The sequence below is a fragment of the Lactuca sativa genome, chromosome 5 (assembly GCF_002870075.4).
Source record: "Lactuca sativa cultivar Salinas chromosome 5, Lsat_Salinas_v11, whole genome shotgun sequence".
Lineage (NCBI taxonomy): Eukaryota > Viridiplantae > Streptophyta > Magnoliopsida > Asterales > Asteraceae > Lactuca > Lactuca sativa.
This window is the reverse complement of record NC_056627.2, coordinates 353,674,204-353,691,670: the sequence shown is the minus strand read 5'-3', so window position 1 is coordinate 353,691,670 and position 17,467 is coordinate 353,674,204. Positions and strand designations below refer to the sequence as shown.

The window sequence follows — 17,467 nt, the reverse complement described above, 5'->3', positions numbered from 1 at the left end:
TTTCGGATCACACACACAGAAGCAGACGAATTTTACCTTATGATGGTGTGGTATAACGCTAGCATTTGTTGGTTCCGATGGTAATGGTCAGACGACGTGAGAGAGAGAAAGAGATAGAGAGAGAGTTACCTGAGAATTGAGAGCAGAAGATCGAGGGTAATATGACGAATCAAATGCCCTATAAGGATTTGGGGAAGAAGGCGTCGTCAACAATCATGCTCTGTATTGCATTCACCCCTATCTGACACCATCGCTCCTCGTATCTTCTTCTGCAATATATAAAAAAACAGTCAGTAATCGAAGAGTCCAGACGAACTTTTAACATCATCTCGGTGGGGAATTTTTTGAAGAAAAAGAAACAGACGCTACAAATTGAACATATGCGTTTTCCCTAATCAGTTTTGAATGCTCATGGTTTTCTTCTCCATCTGACTGTTATGTAGAAGAGAGTAGTAGCGGTGGTGGAAAGCATGTGTACTTGGGTGGTATGCCAACTCATTAACGGTGGAACTCTTCTCGATGTTTTTGTAGAAGACGACACGTATCTTTGAGCGGGTAAAACTGGGATGGAGGTGGTGACCATGGTTGATTAAGTAAACCTGATGAAGAATACATGGGGTCAAGTACTGTTCCCAACTTTCATTTCATATATATATATATATATATATATATATATATATATATATATATATATATATATATATATATATATATAGTCTAAGGTTCATTTGAGACCACTCTAATTTTGTGAGACCGTGAGACTAAATCTAAAAATAATTTTAAAATGCAAAATAAATGGAAAAATCCAAAAATTCTTTTTTTGAATATTATTTTTGGAACCTGAATTAACTAAAAAAAATAAAAATAAAATAAAAAATAATAAAAAAATAAAAATAAAAATCCCGTTTTTTTAAATACGTGAAATATTCTAATAGAATATTACACTGACATATTCTAAAAAATAACTTTAAAATGCAAAATATATGGAAAAATCTAAAAATTCTTTTTTTAAATATTATTTTCGGAACTTGAATTAACTAAAAAAAATAAAAAAAATCCATTTTTTTTAAAAAAATACTTGAAATATTCTAATAGAATATTACACTGTACATATTCTAAAAAATAATTTTAAAATGCAAAATAAATGGAAAAATCCAAAAAAAAAATTTAAATATTATTTTCGGAACTTGAATTAATTAAAAAATATATAAAAAAAATAAAAAAATGTGTCTCACGGTTTCACAAAATTAGGCCGTCTCACATGAACCTATATATATATATATATATATATATATATATATATATATATATATATATATATATATATATATATATATATATATATATATATATTATAGCTGTGTGGTTCAATATTTGAGTGTTGGTTTTGGGGAAAAGCCACACTGCATCGATTCTGGTTGTTTTTTCTCAAAAAAAATCTGCACTTTGCTTTTTGTAATAGTTTAGATTTGTTGTGTTTTCTGTAATCTGTTTAGTTTTTGAGATGAAATGTGCTAAATAGGTGAATGTGATCTAGATTGTAATGATATGTTTGTAAATTATAATTTCCCTAAATGAAGTTTATTATAGAGGTTGAATTATAGTTTTAATAATATAACTTTTAGATTGTATTTTATATATTTGCTTTTTAGAAAATAAAAAATCTTATAAAACTAAGTTGACAAGTCAAAATTAATTTACATGACTTGTTTGATCGATCTTATATATGATCTATTTTGGTTCGACTGTCATTTGATTGGTTGCTTAATCTTCTCTATTTGGCCACCTTGAATCCTTTGATAAAAGAAGAAAAATAACATCAGTTGGTGGAACAAAAAAGGGCTAATTGAATAAAATTATATAATATTTTTATGTAATTTTATAAATGTATATAACATATTAGTTTACCGTTTGATATAATAAATTATTATTTTTACTATATTGTGTAAGGCACGATTCGACGATTCGACATTTTTTAATAGTATAAAATTCAATTATGTACATAATACTTATACTCGGTGCATCTAAAAAATGTTGTTCCTGAAATATTCTTTGAAGCTAAAATGTTAAGTTATATTAAAATTCTTTGGCATGGAGCTTTTAAAAGCGTTTGGGAGCTTCTAGCTTTTGGCTTTTGGTAAAACGCTCTAGTTTAAACAAAAAGTTTCGTTTGGCAGTACGAACGTTTAGCTTTTATGCCTCCTTCCCGAGTTTAACAAAAGAAAAGAAAAGAAGAGAAAAGAAAGTCACGAAAGAAAAGAAGAGAAAGGAAAGAAAAATAAAATTTTCTGTTGTGTTCCCGAGTTGGAGAGAAGTGGAAGGAAAATGTATTATTTTGTTCTTTCTTTCCAAATCCTCCCAAATCGGAAGGAAAGTTAGGAGGGAAAGTGATCCTCCCATTTCCCTCCACTTCCATCCTTTAATGAAACTCGGGAACACCAATTTCTTTTATTTTCTTCTCATTTCCACTCATTTCCTTTCCTTTCTCTCGTTAAGTTGAACTCGGGAACGGAGTGTTAGTTTTAACAAAACGCTCCAATTCTAAAAACTACTTCATGTAGCGTTTAACAAAACGCTCCCGAGCTTTTGAAATCAATTTCCACAATTACTCTTAAAAATATATTTATATATTTATTTGTTTTTAATAAATTATCCTTTTATGTAATTTTATATATTTCAAAAGCTTCCAGCTACTTTTGTCAAACATTCATATAAGAAATAAAAGTTGCAGCTTCCCGCTACCACCAACCGCTACACACTACCAGTTACCCGCTATCAGCTAACTGCTACCCGCTTCCAGCTAACAACTACTTTTGCCAAACACACCTTAAGGCTATGTTTGGCGCGCCCACAGCTAGCTGATAAGCTAGCTTATTTTTTGAGCTTTTTTATGTTATCGTGTTTGGTAAGCCAAAAATTAGCTTATAAGCTAGCTTTTTGAAAAACTACTAAGACTAGCTTTTTAAGAGCTTTTTTAAAATTTTCCAAATACACCCCTTAATTAATTATAGAAACATATATTCTTACATGTCATTTTATGTAATTTTATATATTTCAGCTAGTTTTACAAAACGTTATTTTTTATCAGCTAGCTTTTCAACTATCAACTACCTTTTTATTTAACAACTAGTTTTTCAGCTATCAACTAGCTTTTCAGCTAACAGTTAGTTTTTCAGCTAGTACGCCAAACATAGCCTAAATGATGAGATATTTATAAAATGATTAAAATCTGATTATCTATTCTAATAAATGAAAATGTTTTTATTACATGTCATATTCTTATTGATTTGATCATATGTTATTTTATAGTTATTTTTAATTAATTTTTTTCACATTGCATTTTGTGGTTTTTTATTTTTTATTTTTTTTTATCAAATTTTACAAAATACTTACGTGTAATAATTGTAAGAGAAATTAAATATCCTCCTACTTTTTGTTCCTACAAATCTTCCTACCTAATTAAATGATGAAATGTGTTACATTTAATGTTTATTTAATGATATTTTAATATAATAAAATGACACATGTCATCATTTAATTGAGTAGGAGGATTTGTAGGATCAAAAGTAGGAGGATATTTAATTTCTCTAATTATAATAAATGTAATGATAAATGTATAACAATTTCATTAATTGATTGTCCTTCTAATTTTAAAATTTTGAAATTAAAATCACATTAGTTTTTATTTGTTTATTTATCTATTTTTTTAATTTAAAAGAAAAAAACACTTTAATTTTAATAATTCGATATTTTTTTAATTTTTTCTTAAATTCAAAATTTTCAAATATTTAAAATTTCATATTTTATTTTTCTTTTAAATGAAAACATGTAATACATAGATTTTATATTTAGTTATTTAATTAATGAAATCGGCTTAATTTTTAACCTAGATTCATTAATAATCCAATAAAAAATTCAACATTTTATAAACCGAACAGAATTAGAACTCGATTCATATAACTAACTAGGTTATAACCCGTGGGCAGCACGGGTTAGAAATTAAAAAAAAAATTAATTAAAATGAAACTTATTTATTGAGGATTAATAATAAAATATTTAGTAATTCAAAAGTTTATATGTTTTGCAATATTATGGTAACATAATTATTGGTTGAAATTACGAACTGATAGTTGTTTGAATATGCAATTGGGATTCTTTATTCGTAGATATGCAAAAAAATTATAATATTATAAAACGAAAATTAAATATAAGTAAAACAAATACTCAAATTTAGATAAATAATAAAATTGTAGAAAGTTTTAGTTACAAATTTCTAAAAACTTCTTTATACACAACATTAGATGTTTTATTTGTTAGTCTACCATCGTTATCTAAAATCAACAATTTTAATCCTTCTCTGCTTTGAACTCTAGATAAAGCAACATACAATTGACCATGTGTGAAAACAGGCTCTTTGAGAAACAAACCAACCTTCGATAAAGACTGTCCTTAACTTTTATTAATTGTCATTGCAAAACACACAACCAATGGAAATTGTCTTCTTTGGAATTTGAATGGGATCTTGTCTTCAGAAGGAGTTAAAGACATTCTTGGAATAAAAGTCCGGTTTCCAATATTAGTTCCAGATAAGATAACTACCTCAATAACACGATTGCCCAAAGATTTAACCTGTAGGCTTGTCCCATTACATAAACCATTTTTTTGATCAATGTTTCTCAATAACATAACTGGAACACCGACTTTTAAAATGAGCTTATGGTTTGGAAGACCTGAGACTTTAAAACCATTTAAAACATCAGGTGAGTATAAATTTGCATCAAACTCATCATGAACAAACTCGGATTGGCATAGGCTATCTGAACTTAAGTATTCTTTTTTTTTTCTACTGGAAACAATGACAGCAAACGATCATTTATTTCTTGGACAACTTCATTCTTGGGAGCTAGTATTGCTCTTTCTTGAAAATAATCAGCAATGTTGAAGTTATCCAGTAAAGAAGGATATACAAAACTGATTAATGAACTTATAGGATCATGTGGATTAGTAATAACAATATCTCGTGGAATATCGACAATTGCTTCACCGTCATTCGGACCACCAAGATTACCTTCTCCTATGTCCAAAAGCCAATCTGCAAAATCCCTTATTTTTTCAATAGCAGACGGATCGCTTCCAACAGTTAACCTCATGTTTTTTGTTAATTTATGAACTTTGCATTGTTGCCATAAATAGGAAGAACTTAAGGAGGCATTAACAATGTTTTGTCTACTGCCACCTGGAACAACAGGTAGAATTTGTCTGAAATCACCTCCAAAAACAATCACTTTCCCTCCAAATGGAATATTTGAATTCGTAGGATTGACACACTTTAATATATCCTTCAGAGTTCGATCTAAAACTTCAAATGCATGTTTGTGTACCATGGGTGCTTCATCCCAAATGATCAATGAGGTTTTTCTTACTAAACTTGCAAGATCACTTTTTGGATTTATTCTACAATAAGAATCCTCAGTAAGATTTATGGGAATTCTAAACCGAGAGTGTGTTGTCCTGCCTCCAGTCAATAATAATGAAGTTATCCCGCTTGAAGCAACATTTAAAACAATCTGACCTTGAGCTCTAATTGTTGTAGAAATTGTCTTCCAAAGAAATGTCTTACCAGTTCCACCATAACCATAAACAAAGAATACACCTCCCTTATTATGTTTAACTGCATCCATGATATCTAGAAAAATGTCCCGTTGCTCATTTGTTAATTTAACAAACAGCCGATCAAATTCGTTCTTTAAAGTTGGTATATCATAATCTAGCTCCTCGGTAATAAGACGATTGTTTGAAGATGAAACAGACTCAACATCTGGGTAAGGCATCTTTCCATAATCTTTAAGGCTGGAATTGTTACGAAGTAAGATTTGTTCTATCTCAAACAAAGTCAAGTTTTTAATTTGATCTTCGTTTAATGATAAACCTAAGGTAAAATAATATACGAATCAGAACGTATAAAAAACAAATTGATTAAAACGTAAAATATAATTGAAATTATGCTAAAATTTTGTATTATAGTCTTTTAATAATAATGAGAAAATTTGGATTACCTGGAGACTTTAATCTTTGTTGTTGATAGTACAGAATTCCATCTGACAGATATTCCCATGTGTTTTGCCAAACAATCTCTGGATTACACAAACTGTTGGACAATAGCATGGTAGCAAATAAGAACCGTAGATAAAAACCAGATCCAGAAAGACTTGCTTCCTTAATTGCATCAATAAATTCTTTGTCATCATCTAAAAGGCCAAGATTATAACACGCATCTTTAAAAGATGAACATAGTTGACCATTGACTGTGCGAATTTCATCAAATGATTTAGGACCTTTCACTTTATTTAAAAGAATTCTTAAGAAATATGCTTCTCCAAGTTTAGGTGAAACCGAGTGAATTCTACCAATCGCATATCCAACTTTCCTTGGCTTCCAAAACAGACCTTTACGTTTCCAAACAAACTTTGTAGGAAATTCAATATATGTAAGTTTTCGTGCTTCTTTATTGATTTCATTACACTTCATCCAAAATGTGAACATTGAAGAAGCATTTGAAGTGCGATCAAGAACATCTTCAATGTCATCGTCTGCCTCATATACAACTTGTTGTTGATCAGGAAGATGAAAAGTTAGTCTAATCACAGTAGGATGCCTATAATGAACATCGAATTGAAAAATCTACCATGATGCTTCACATGCAGAAATATATATACAATCATAGTATTCTTTGATTTCATCCACTACATCGTTGTTATCAGAATCATTATTGGTTCGCTCCATAGAAACAGTAGCTCTATCAGGACCCTTATTTATATATTTAAACAAATACTTTATGGAAGATCCTTGATTGCACCATTCAACATTAATGTGTGCTTGATATCTTTTCAATAGATATTTGTTGTATGGAACAACATTTCTGTTATCTAATTGAACACCAGATTTTTCAACAAAATGCCCATCGTCTCTTCTCCTATATAAGGGAAAACCATTTGAATCAACTGAAGTGTGATTACAAAATAGCTTTGGAAAGTTTTTAGAACACTTTCTGTCAACCATGCATGGGCAATTCAAATTTTCAGCTCCACATGGACCGTGAATCATGAACTCCTTGACAAGTGAATACAATTCTGGATCATCATTGATATTTGGAATCTCAACAGAAATAATAGGATCGATATATTCAACTGTAGGAACCTTGCAGTCAGCATGCATAAACAGACATATATGACTATGAGGCAAACATCTTTTTTGAAATTCAATCGTATAAACAACTGCATGCAAAATATACAAATAAAATACAAGTTAGCAACTAAAATTTGTTTAAATTTATAGGTTAAACTATAAATTTATATATGTTTATGAAAATATAAATTATTATATTTAAATTTATACATTAAACTATACATTTAAATACCTGCTTGAACCTTGCCAAAAACTTCATTTTCCCTTACATCTTTAATAAACGCATCCAACTTGATCTTAAATAACCTACATAATATATCCGGTCTATCTTCTAGATGAAGTGGAGTGTCCTTAAGAAACCTTTGAACTTCTGACCATTTTGGATTAAACGTAAAGGTTATGAAAAAAATCAGGATATACAAACCATTTAGAGAGTGACATGGCATCCAAATAGTTTTGCATCATATAGTGTGCACCACTGGTAAATGAAGAAGGTAAGATCACACGTTGCCCGACATTAGAAATATCTGTAATCCCAAGTGCTTGTTGATTACGCAATTTCTCATAAGACTCACATCTAAGAATTTTTTGTTGGTTACGTATGAAAAATAGTCTCTCACTTTCAATCATGGTATAACCATCAACCAAAAATTGTTGGAACAACCTTTTTGCATTAAGAATCAGTGAGAACGATTGATCCCTATCTTGAATTCTGTAAGCGAAAAATTCTCTCATTGTACAGGTCGACCGCTTGCTATTAGTTGAAGATGAAATACCTCTATGAAGGATGTCAACTCTGTAACCATCATCACCATATGAAAATAGTAATGGATACTGAAGAGCAAGGTAAGAAGGATGTAATTCACTGATTCGTTGTAATAATCCTGATGAAGTTTGAACAACAATATCTCTTTTTTCAATTGAATCACAAATGTCACCAACAACTAAAGCGGCAACCTCAGAAGAACTTGGTAAGTTATACGTCCTTCCATCTTGTTCTTTTTTTCCAATTAATCTTAACTTCAAATTAGCACAAGGATTTTCATGAAGAGTGTCTCTTACCATCCTATAAGACTTGACCAACGCATTATTTGAATCTAACATATCCTTCAAAAATTCTATAATCTGGACATCATATGCTGTTGAAGTTGATGTAGAAGTGCTTGTTGGTCTACTGAAAACATTATAAACAATTATTTAATGTTAGTAAAACAAATCAATGAATTGAACTGATTTATTAAAGTTAATTGTAAAAATATACCCAATACTTGTCGATCTATTTGATATCTCGTTCTCCGTATCATATATATATATATATATATATATATATATATATATATATATATATATATATATATATATATATATATATATATATATATAACTGACGGAATTTCGGACTTGAACCAGGTGTAGGTAAAAGACTTCCCATACTATGATAATTTTGACCACTGAGTCTGAATATGTATGGTGCGTTGCCTTTGTTGATGGATGAATCAACTTTGGCTCCCATCGATGTGAATGAAAACATTGAATTGTAACATCGAATGTTTTTCATGGAGTGTTTGCTTTTTGAATCTACCGATCTATACATATTTCGGTATAATGACGAAGCCTCTTTTAAGGATGGTAGCTCAACTTTGCCGTAACCGCAACAAAGGGAATAAGATGTATTGCCTTTTTTTTTTGCCCTCTAATCGATTCAGCTTTCCATAATTTTGCATGACAAATCTGACATATAACAATCTGGTCTCCATGATCCAAGTAATCTGTTGAATGCAAATAATTTTAAAAATAATAAAAAAGTAAATTATAAAATATAGTTTAATAATATTAAAAGTTTTATAATTATCATCACTTTTGGATATACCGCGGAAAATATCTTCAATAATATGATCATCAATATTTTCTTCATCTAATGTCAAGTCAAACATAGGTATAGCGGATATAGATGAAGTCTTCCTTTTTAATTGATGTTTTCCTCGTGGTAACTTAATTGACGAAGAATTTTGGTTTATTGACGAACAATTGCCGGATGTCGTGGCATTACCAAACACATAATTTTCTTTGTTAATAGATAGTGGTGTTTGAAGGTTATTATTTAATATATAACTGCCTGATAAAAAAAATACAAATTTCAACGTTAGCAATTTGTATGATTTATATAGAAGTCAAGCATATATATATTTAAATTGGTGTATTTAGAAGTACGTACCATTTGAAATGTTAGAAAATGGAGTTGTAGCATTTATATTAGAAGATACTGGTGTTTGGACATTATTGTTGAAAATATAATTGCTTGAAAAAAATTAAAATACAAATTATAATGTTAGAAATTGTCACTTATATAAATGTGAAACATATATATGTTTATATTTGTGTATATAGAAATACATACCATTTGAGATTGTTGAAAAGGGTGTTGTAACATTAATATTTGTCGAATGTGGATTAATAATTGTATGTTGGTATACAATTGATTTGACTGGGTTTATATTTTCCTTGTGTAAGCTAACATTTGTATAGTTATCTGTAGATATTAATTTACGGCCATGAGTGTAGACATCTGTTATATAATGAGAAAAAAATGTTACTAACAATAGAATTAATATTAATTAAAAAAAAACTAAAAATTAAAGAGTTATGCAAATTTTATATAACTTTTATATTAAAAAATAAAATTAAAAATAAACAAATATAAATACCGTTATTCCACATGTAAGAAGCATGTGTAATGGATGAATTTTGATGGGTTGATATGGTAGGTAATATTTTGGATTTTCTATTATCCAAATATAGTTTTCTGATTTTTCTCCTCTCTTTAGCTATTATAGATTGTGTAGTATTATTTGTACCTGTAAAATAGTAGAAAACAATTTAAAGACATATTTTTTGATATAAAGTTAAATTTATTTTTGAAATATTAATTAATAAAATATTTAAAATAAATAAATAAAACATATAATCATTGCAAAAAAAAATTAGAAAAATTACCGGATTGGACACAATGAATAACATGTGCAGTTGGTGTACGAAGATACGATGATATGGTATGTTGTTTTTTGGATTTTCTGTTATCCAAATATAATTTTCTGTTTTTCCTTTTCTTCCTGGCGTCTGTTGCATTTATGTCCTTGTTTGGTATGTAATGACAATAATAGAATACGGTTAAAAAGAAAATTAATATTTTCAAATTAAAGACAATTAGTAGGTCATGTAATCTGTATAAACTTGAATACATAAATTGATTAATAATGAAATAGCAAATAAATCGGGTCGGGAACAGGTTAAAGAGTCTTTATAGAATAACTATAATAACGGGTCAAAATTTTGTACCGGTTAAACGAATAGTAAATATGGTTATAATGCCCATTTCGGGACCAAGTGGTTTGCAAAAAAATATATATATAATTAAAAAAAACAACCAAAAATTAAATTAGATTACTAAATAAAAGTTATATTAAATCTAATATAATGTTAAATAAAAAACGTTTCAAAATAATGTAGTTTAGATTGAAAAATATCTCTAATAAATTGTGTTAGTTTTTTTTTTATTCCTAAATATCTCAAATATGGAGGGGGTTATTTAGATTGAGTTCTAACAATTTTTAAATGTTTTATTTTAAAATATGATGATGACTAAATAGTTTTTCACATATAACATTTATTACGTAATTCTTTATAATGAATTAAAGAAACAAACAAACCATTTTGTTATATGCGAAATTAGGATGAATCAGTTGGTATTATATTAAAGTAGAGGGTGTAAATACAAACTATTTTCTTGGTATCAACCAAAAAACGGGATAGCATACGATGTAAAAAAGAATACAGAAAAGGAAGATACCTTGAGACGACTGAGGAAGTTGTGCAGATTCCGAAGAAAAATGATTTCCAGAGGATCGATTTGATTTGGTTAAATAATGAAATCGGTGAAATTTTTGCTAATATTAAACCGATGAAAGCCTTCTAAGTATGCGATTTCAATAGGTAAATATTAGGGTTTTTTTTTTGATGAAGAAGCAATTTGCTTTAAATCGGGAGGAATAAGTTCTCATTATTCAATCCTTTAATCATGAGACTTGTTTATGTATGTGGAAAAATAATCCCGATTAACTCGCTGAAAATTTTTAGTTCCCGCTAGTGTAATTCCATTTTCGGATTTCAAAGTTCCCGCTATTGTAATCCCATTTTAAGGTGGATAATGATAAGGTTCTGATGTGATTACGGATGATATACGTGTTTTTTGTTTGATATCAGATACGGATTGTCTTTATTTTTATGAATTAGTCGGTAATCTGTTAATTATTGATTCTGATTAACACTATGCAACATACCGACATTAATATTTTGCAAAAATTTCTGGAGGATTGGAATGAATTTGTTAATCACTAATATTAGAATCGTTTTGATTAAAATTATGTTTTGTAGGTTTAAGTTGATCATGTTTAAAATAAAAACTAACCCTCCTCTCATCTTACATGTTCAGAATCAAAACTACCAACACTTATTTCCTAATCATTTGGATGCAATTTGATGGGATCCAATTTGAAACTTCCAATACATTTCCATGTAAATCTCCCCATGAACTTTGAGTTTGGTTTTACAATTTTTCCATACAGTTTGTTGTTATGCATATTCTACTTATACCTGCAGGACAATTTTCATCATAATATACAAACAGACAGAGGGTATCCACATGTTAAATCAACCTTGTTAAAAGTTGAAGGTGTCCACGCGTATACAGGTAATTTAACAACGTCAGCCCAAATAATACAATTATGTACTACAAATGTTTTTATTATTTAGTATATTTTTTTTGAAGAGGTTTGAAATCAACAAAATAGGCCTTAATATCTTGAGTAGGAGGATTTATAGGAACAAAAGTAGGAGGATATTTAATTTCTCTAATTATAATAAATGTAATGATAAATGTATAACAATTTCATTAATTGACTGTCCTTTTAATTTTAAAATTTTGAAATTAAAATCACATTAGTTTTTATTTGTTTATTTATCTATTTTTTTAATTTAAAAGAAAAAAACACTTTAATTTTAATAATTCGATATTTTTTTAATTTTTTCTTAAATTCAAAATTTTCAAATATTTAAAATTTCATATTTTATTTTTCTTTTAAATGAAAACATGTAATAGATTTTATATTTAGTTATTTAATTAATGAAATCGGTTTAATTTTTAACCTAGATTCATTAATAATCCAATAAAAAATTCAACATTTTATAAACCGAACAGAATTAGAACTCGATTCATATAACTAATTATTACCTATCATAAAGACAACTGCTCCGTCGTATACGTCGCCGTATCCGGCCAACTAAATTCTAGGGTTTGCTATGACGTGGCGAGTTATGATTGGGTGATGCTCGTCACACCTTGAATCATCTAGCAACAAAGATATTCACGGTCGAGTCAAACAAACCTTTTCACTACAGTCATGAAGAAATTAGCGAATGTGATTCAAATTTCTGCAATTACGGGGATCTCCATATTGGTTCTACTAATTGCAGCTACATTAGGTAAGTGTAATCGAAATTGAGTGAAGTTATCTATTTATATTTTTTATTCAAAGTTTTCGTTTGTAAGAAATTTTATATGGTTTGAGTAAATCAAACGACGATTTGATGTGTTCCGACAAAAATCGCAGTTTCAGCAAAGTCCGGAGATGTAACGGAGTTGCAGATCGGAGTCAAGGTAAATTTTCCAATTTGCTGTTATTCGTTAATTTGTTTTGCGCGTGTACTGTTTGAATCGGTGTGATTAGTTAAAATTGATCATGAATTTTGTTTTGAAATTTATGATTACGCTGAAAAGTTTGACTAGTTTTATTAGTTGAACATGATTTCGCTTGATTATTTATGATTACGTTACTCTTTTAGTTAGAGCAGGATGTCAGATCCCTAATTGATCGAGCGAGTGATTGAAATAGATCTGTAGTCGTGAAATCATTTGAATGTTAATGCGTTGCATATTGTTGCAGCATAGGCCAGCATCTTGTGAGATACAGGCACACAAAGGTGATAAAATCAAAGTTCATTATCGGGTAAGAAATTTGTACCATTTTTTTTCTTCTTTTTTGCCTCATAAGATGAAATCTTGTGATTGAAGGATCTTGTTTCATTCTAATTTCTAAATCAGCAAACAATTGGTAAATATAGACTCTTCTTGCAGGGAAAACTTACTGATGGCAGTGTTTTTGATTCAAGCTTTGAAAGGGGAACCCCATTTGACTTTGAGCTTGGCAGTGGTCAAGTCATAAAAGGTACAAACCCCATTGACCACCATCCACCACCACCCATCACCACCACCACCATGGTTACTGCTGTAATACCTTAACAAATTTATGTTTGCAGGATGGGATCAGGGGCTATTGGGAATGTGTGTTGGAGAGAAGCGTAAGCTGAAGATACCTGCGAAAATGGGTTATGGAGACAGAGGTTCACCACCTAAGATCCCAGGTAATTAAAATTATTTCTTCTCTAGTTTTATATTTTTGGTTATTATTGGCTATAGAAGAATAAAAATAAATATTGTGATGAATATTGTGACAGGTGGGGCCACACTTATATTCGACACAGAGCTTATTGCAGTTAATGGAAAAGGAGCAGCTGGAGTTGGAGGAGACGACAACAGTGAGCTATAGCTATGATAATCCCAGTGAGTAATTTACAAGGAGAGCAATCAGTTTCATCAATTTCAAGTAAAATTCATCATTCGGATTTGTTTTGTAACCATAATTTTACCACTTGTTTGTAAGATTATATTTAACATATGAATTATTTCTTAGAAAAGAGGTAATTAATTAGCTTCCATGAATCATCAGTGGATGTGAGAATTGGAAATACTCCATCAGATTGAGATTTGATCAATTATGCTACTTCTATACGTTTTGTGCTAGATCGAGTTTTTCTTTTCGGTTCCAAGAAACTGTCTTTGATAAGTCACTAGAATTTGAAATGCACTGAAGCAAGATATATATACGTAGTCCAATATTAACTCTTCAAAAAAGATAACATAATATGAAAGGTAAAAATAAAACAAAATGAGAGGTCAAAAATCAAATTAAAACCTTAAAAGTAACAAAAAGAATACAAGTTTATTTTGTAACCTCAAAGTTGGACACATGTTACTTTTAACCATGGTTCTTTAAGACGTTTCATGGCGTGTGAGGCGTGGTCTAACAGTTATGAAAATGTCAAAGACGGATTTGTTAGGGATGACGTCCAAATAACGTGAAAATGTGTGCATTGTCGCATTATGGCGTTGGATTTTTATTTAATTACTTATTTATTTATTTATTTATCGGGTGTAAAACAATTGAGTATTTGTTAATTTTTTTTTATATTAAATGATAATATATCATTTTTAAAAACTTGATATATTTGATATAATTCTATAATTCTATGATTTATCTTTTTTAATATATATAAAATGTCACGCCTTGAAAAATGCCGTTACTCGCTAAGACTCGCCATAACTTAGTCTTGACATTGCGGTCATTTTAATTGTGGATTCGTCATCCTTGTTCGCTTTTTCATATTACTATATATTGTACTAGTTGCGAGACTCATGTATTACATAGGTTAATTAAAAAAAATTATATATAAAAAGTCTAAATATTTAAGAACTTTAAATTTATAAGAAAATAAGAAATATAATGAATTTTTAAAATTAAAATGGTTTTTTATCTTTTAAATTTAAACAAATAATTTAAATAAATAAATAAAAGAAATTAATTAGCTTTAATTTGGAAATTTTGAAATTAGAATGTATGTCCATTAATGAAATTGATATCAATTGATTACTACATTTATTGTAGTTGTTACATTAAAATATTATGTAAAATTTTATAAAATAAAAAAACCTATAAAATGACATGTGAAAAAAATTAATTCAAAATAACAAAAAAATGATATTTGACAAATTGAATAAAAGTTTAATATGTAAAAAAAAAACATTTATTTATTAAAGTAGATGCCTTGATACATTCAACACGGAAGCTATAGCTTTTTTTTGTTTTTTTTTTAAGAAAAATCATTGACACTTTGACCACTAAAATCGGCTAGAAAGTATGATACAAATGTTTACAATAATTTATGAGCGAATTCCGTAGGTAAATAACCGATTAAATGAAAGAAAATGTAGTTATTTAATTATTTATTTATTATATATTTATAAGTAATTTACTTAAAATATTATTTTTTTACCGGGTCATAGTTGTCCGGAATTTAGACCATATTTATTGATTTTATTGAAGCAATTTACATATCGGGCAAAAAAAAAAAAGGTCAAAATTTTTATTTTTGAACAAAAATATATTTACCGGGTTTTACCCGATAATTGATATATCTCATTATATATAATTTGGTTTACTTTAATGACGTTTTTGTAATTAATATATATATATATATATATATATATATATATATATATATATATATATATATATATATATATATATATATATATATATATATATATATATATATATATATAAAATGTAATGTATAAATGCCACTATAAAAAGTGGCGTTTATTTATATGCATTGTCTCAAGTTTTACATATATAGTTAGCAAAAATCCTAACTTTTTTTTTTTGGTAAAAACGATAAGTTTTGGAAGATCGTTCATTTTTTAAAATAAAAGGTTTATTGAAACTTATGGTTTTATAAAATAATAATAATAATAATAATAATAATGTTTTTGCCAACAAAACGTGAAAAATTAAGACTCTTTTGATATTTTATATAAAACAGTCTTAAGATTTACATGCTTGGTTGATAAAACCCTAACTTTTTTTGTTGGTAAAATCATAAGTTTTCCTAAAGCCTTTCAATTTTTTTTAGAAAATAGAGATGCCGGTTAATGACCGGATAAAAGGTTAAAAATAAAAGGTTTTCTAAAAACTTATGGTTTTTACCAATAAAAAAAAATATAGAATTTTTGCCAACTATATGTGTAAAACTTGAGACTTTTACTGTATTTGCTTTGCTTTAATTACAAAATTGTAATTAAGGTAGCGATATTTATGTTTACATTTTCTGCAATTAAAATAGCATTAATTATAAAATATTATTTGGTTTACCGGTAAACAAATAAAATGAACACGTTGCATAAACATATTGTAAATTCTAGAAATTCAAGCTGAACAAAGTGTTATCAGCCCAACCATTCAGGCATTAAGCCCACAAAAGTAGATAGGCCTGTAAGAATTAAGCGTCGTCCAACCCGTTTGGAAGACTAGAAATCGGATCCAGTGGGTAATACTAATGACACGTGATACCTACGGTAATCTGCAATCCATGAAGAATAAGTCCAAATTTATGATGCATGTTTTTATTTCTCCAGATCTCCTTTTAATTAGGTCAACGTATCAACATATATAGTTTCATTTATTGTTATCTTGCTCCTAATGTTTAGCTACTAATGGAGTTCATCAGTATTTATTGTAATGCATTCGTGGGAATTCATAAAAGAAAATTGCCTTTTCACAGAAATTAATGGAGAAGTGGCGTTCCATATTGATTCTACTACTAATTGCAGCTAGATTACGTAAGTAAATCGAAATTTAATCAACTTAATTATATTTCGCATTTTTCTAAATTTCGTATTTTAAATGAAACGACGTACGATTCGATGTATTCCCTACAAATCATACAGTTTCTGCGAAATCCGGAGACGTGACTGAGTTACAGATCAACGTCGAGGTAAATCCACGGGTTTTTATATTCTATAACTGTTGTTCCTCATCAGTTTGTTGAATGCGTGTCGATTATGTTGAGCAATTTTAGTAGTTTTGTTAGTTGAATTGTGTCATTTTGTGATTAGGTTACTCTTTTAAAATGAACGTTTCTAGGAATTTAACATTCTTTCTTTTGTTTCTGGACATTAATTGGATCTATTATTGTTGCAGTATAAGCCAGCATCTTGTGAAGTGAAGACACAAAATGGTGATACAATCAAAATCCATTATCGTGTGAGACGATTTAATCCAATTCTTGTTTTTTCTAATTTTCATTTTTGTTGTCTTTCTCTCGTTGTAATATTTGTTATGTTATTCTGTCACCGCTTTCCACAAACTTGTTAAATAAACCCTAAATGAATTTTGCTAGCAGATTTGCATGTTATAAAATCCAGTCTTATATACATCAAAATATCAAGATCTTGTTTCATTTTTGTTGTCTTTCTCATGCTACATCATGCATTAATATATGGTTTGGCTTATTTTGCAGGGAAAACTTACTGATGGATCTGTTGTTGATT

General features: G+C 28.6%; 3 protein-coding genes across 3 annotated transcripts; 2 read left to right on the top strand and 1 right to left on the bottom strand.

Annotated features, from left to right (window-relative positions):
• Positions 1-4,823: 4,823 nt before the first annotated feature.
• Positions 4,824-8,250, bottom strand: LOC111900667 (uncharacterized). Its single transcript, XM_052763919.1, has 6 exons — positions 7,610-8,250; positions 7,418-7,491; positions 7,127-7,274; positions 6,833-6,973; positions 6,057-6,655; positions 4,824-5,929 (listed from the first exon to the last, which is right to left on the bottom strand). The coding sequence occupies exons 1-6, from the start codon at positions 8,248-8,250 to the stop codon at positions 4,824-4,826; spliced, it is 2,709 nt and encodes a 902-aa protein (XP_052619879.1).
• A 4,239-nt stretch (positions 8,251-12,489) lies between these two features.
• LOC111900656 (FK506-binding protein 2) lies at positions 12,490-14,101 on the top strand. Its single transcript, XM_023896538.3, has 6 exons — positions 12,490-12,723; positions 12,852-12,898; positions 13,185-13,247; positions 13,376-13,466; positions 13,558-13,662; positions 13,756-14,101. Exons 1-6 carry the CDS (start codon positions 12,642-12,644, stop codon positions 13,845-13,847), a joined length of 480 nt encoding a protein of 159 aa, XP_023752306.2. The 5' UTR covers positions 12,490-12,641; the 3' UTR covers positions 13,848-14,101.
• Positions 14,102-16,597: 2,496 nt separating this feature from the next.
• Positions 16,598-17,461, top strand: LOC111900666 (FK506-binding protein 2-like). The gene is made up of 3 exons (XM_052764092.1): positions 16,598-16,756; positions 16,865-16,911; positions 17,118-17,461. The coding sequence occupies exons 1-3, from the start codon at positions 16,705-16,707 to the stop codon at positions 17,289-17,291; spliced, it is 273 nt and encodes a 90-aa protein (XP_052620052.1). The 5' UTR covers positions 16,598-16,704; the 3' UTR covers positions 17,292-17,461.
• The last annotated feature ends 6 nt before the right edge of the window (positions 17,462-17,467 follow it).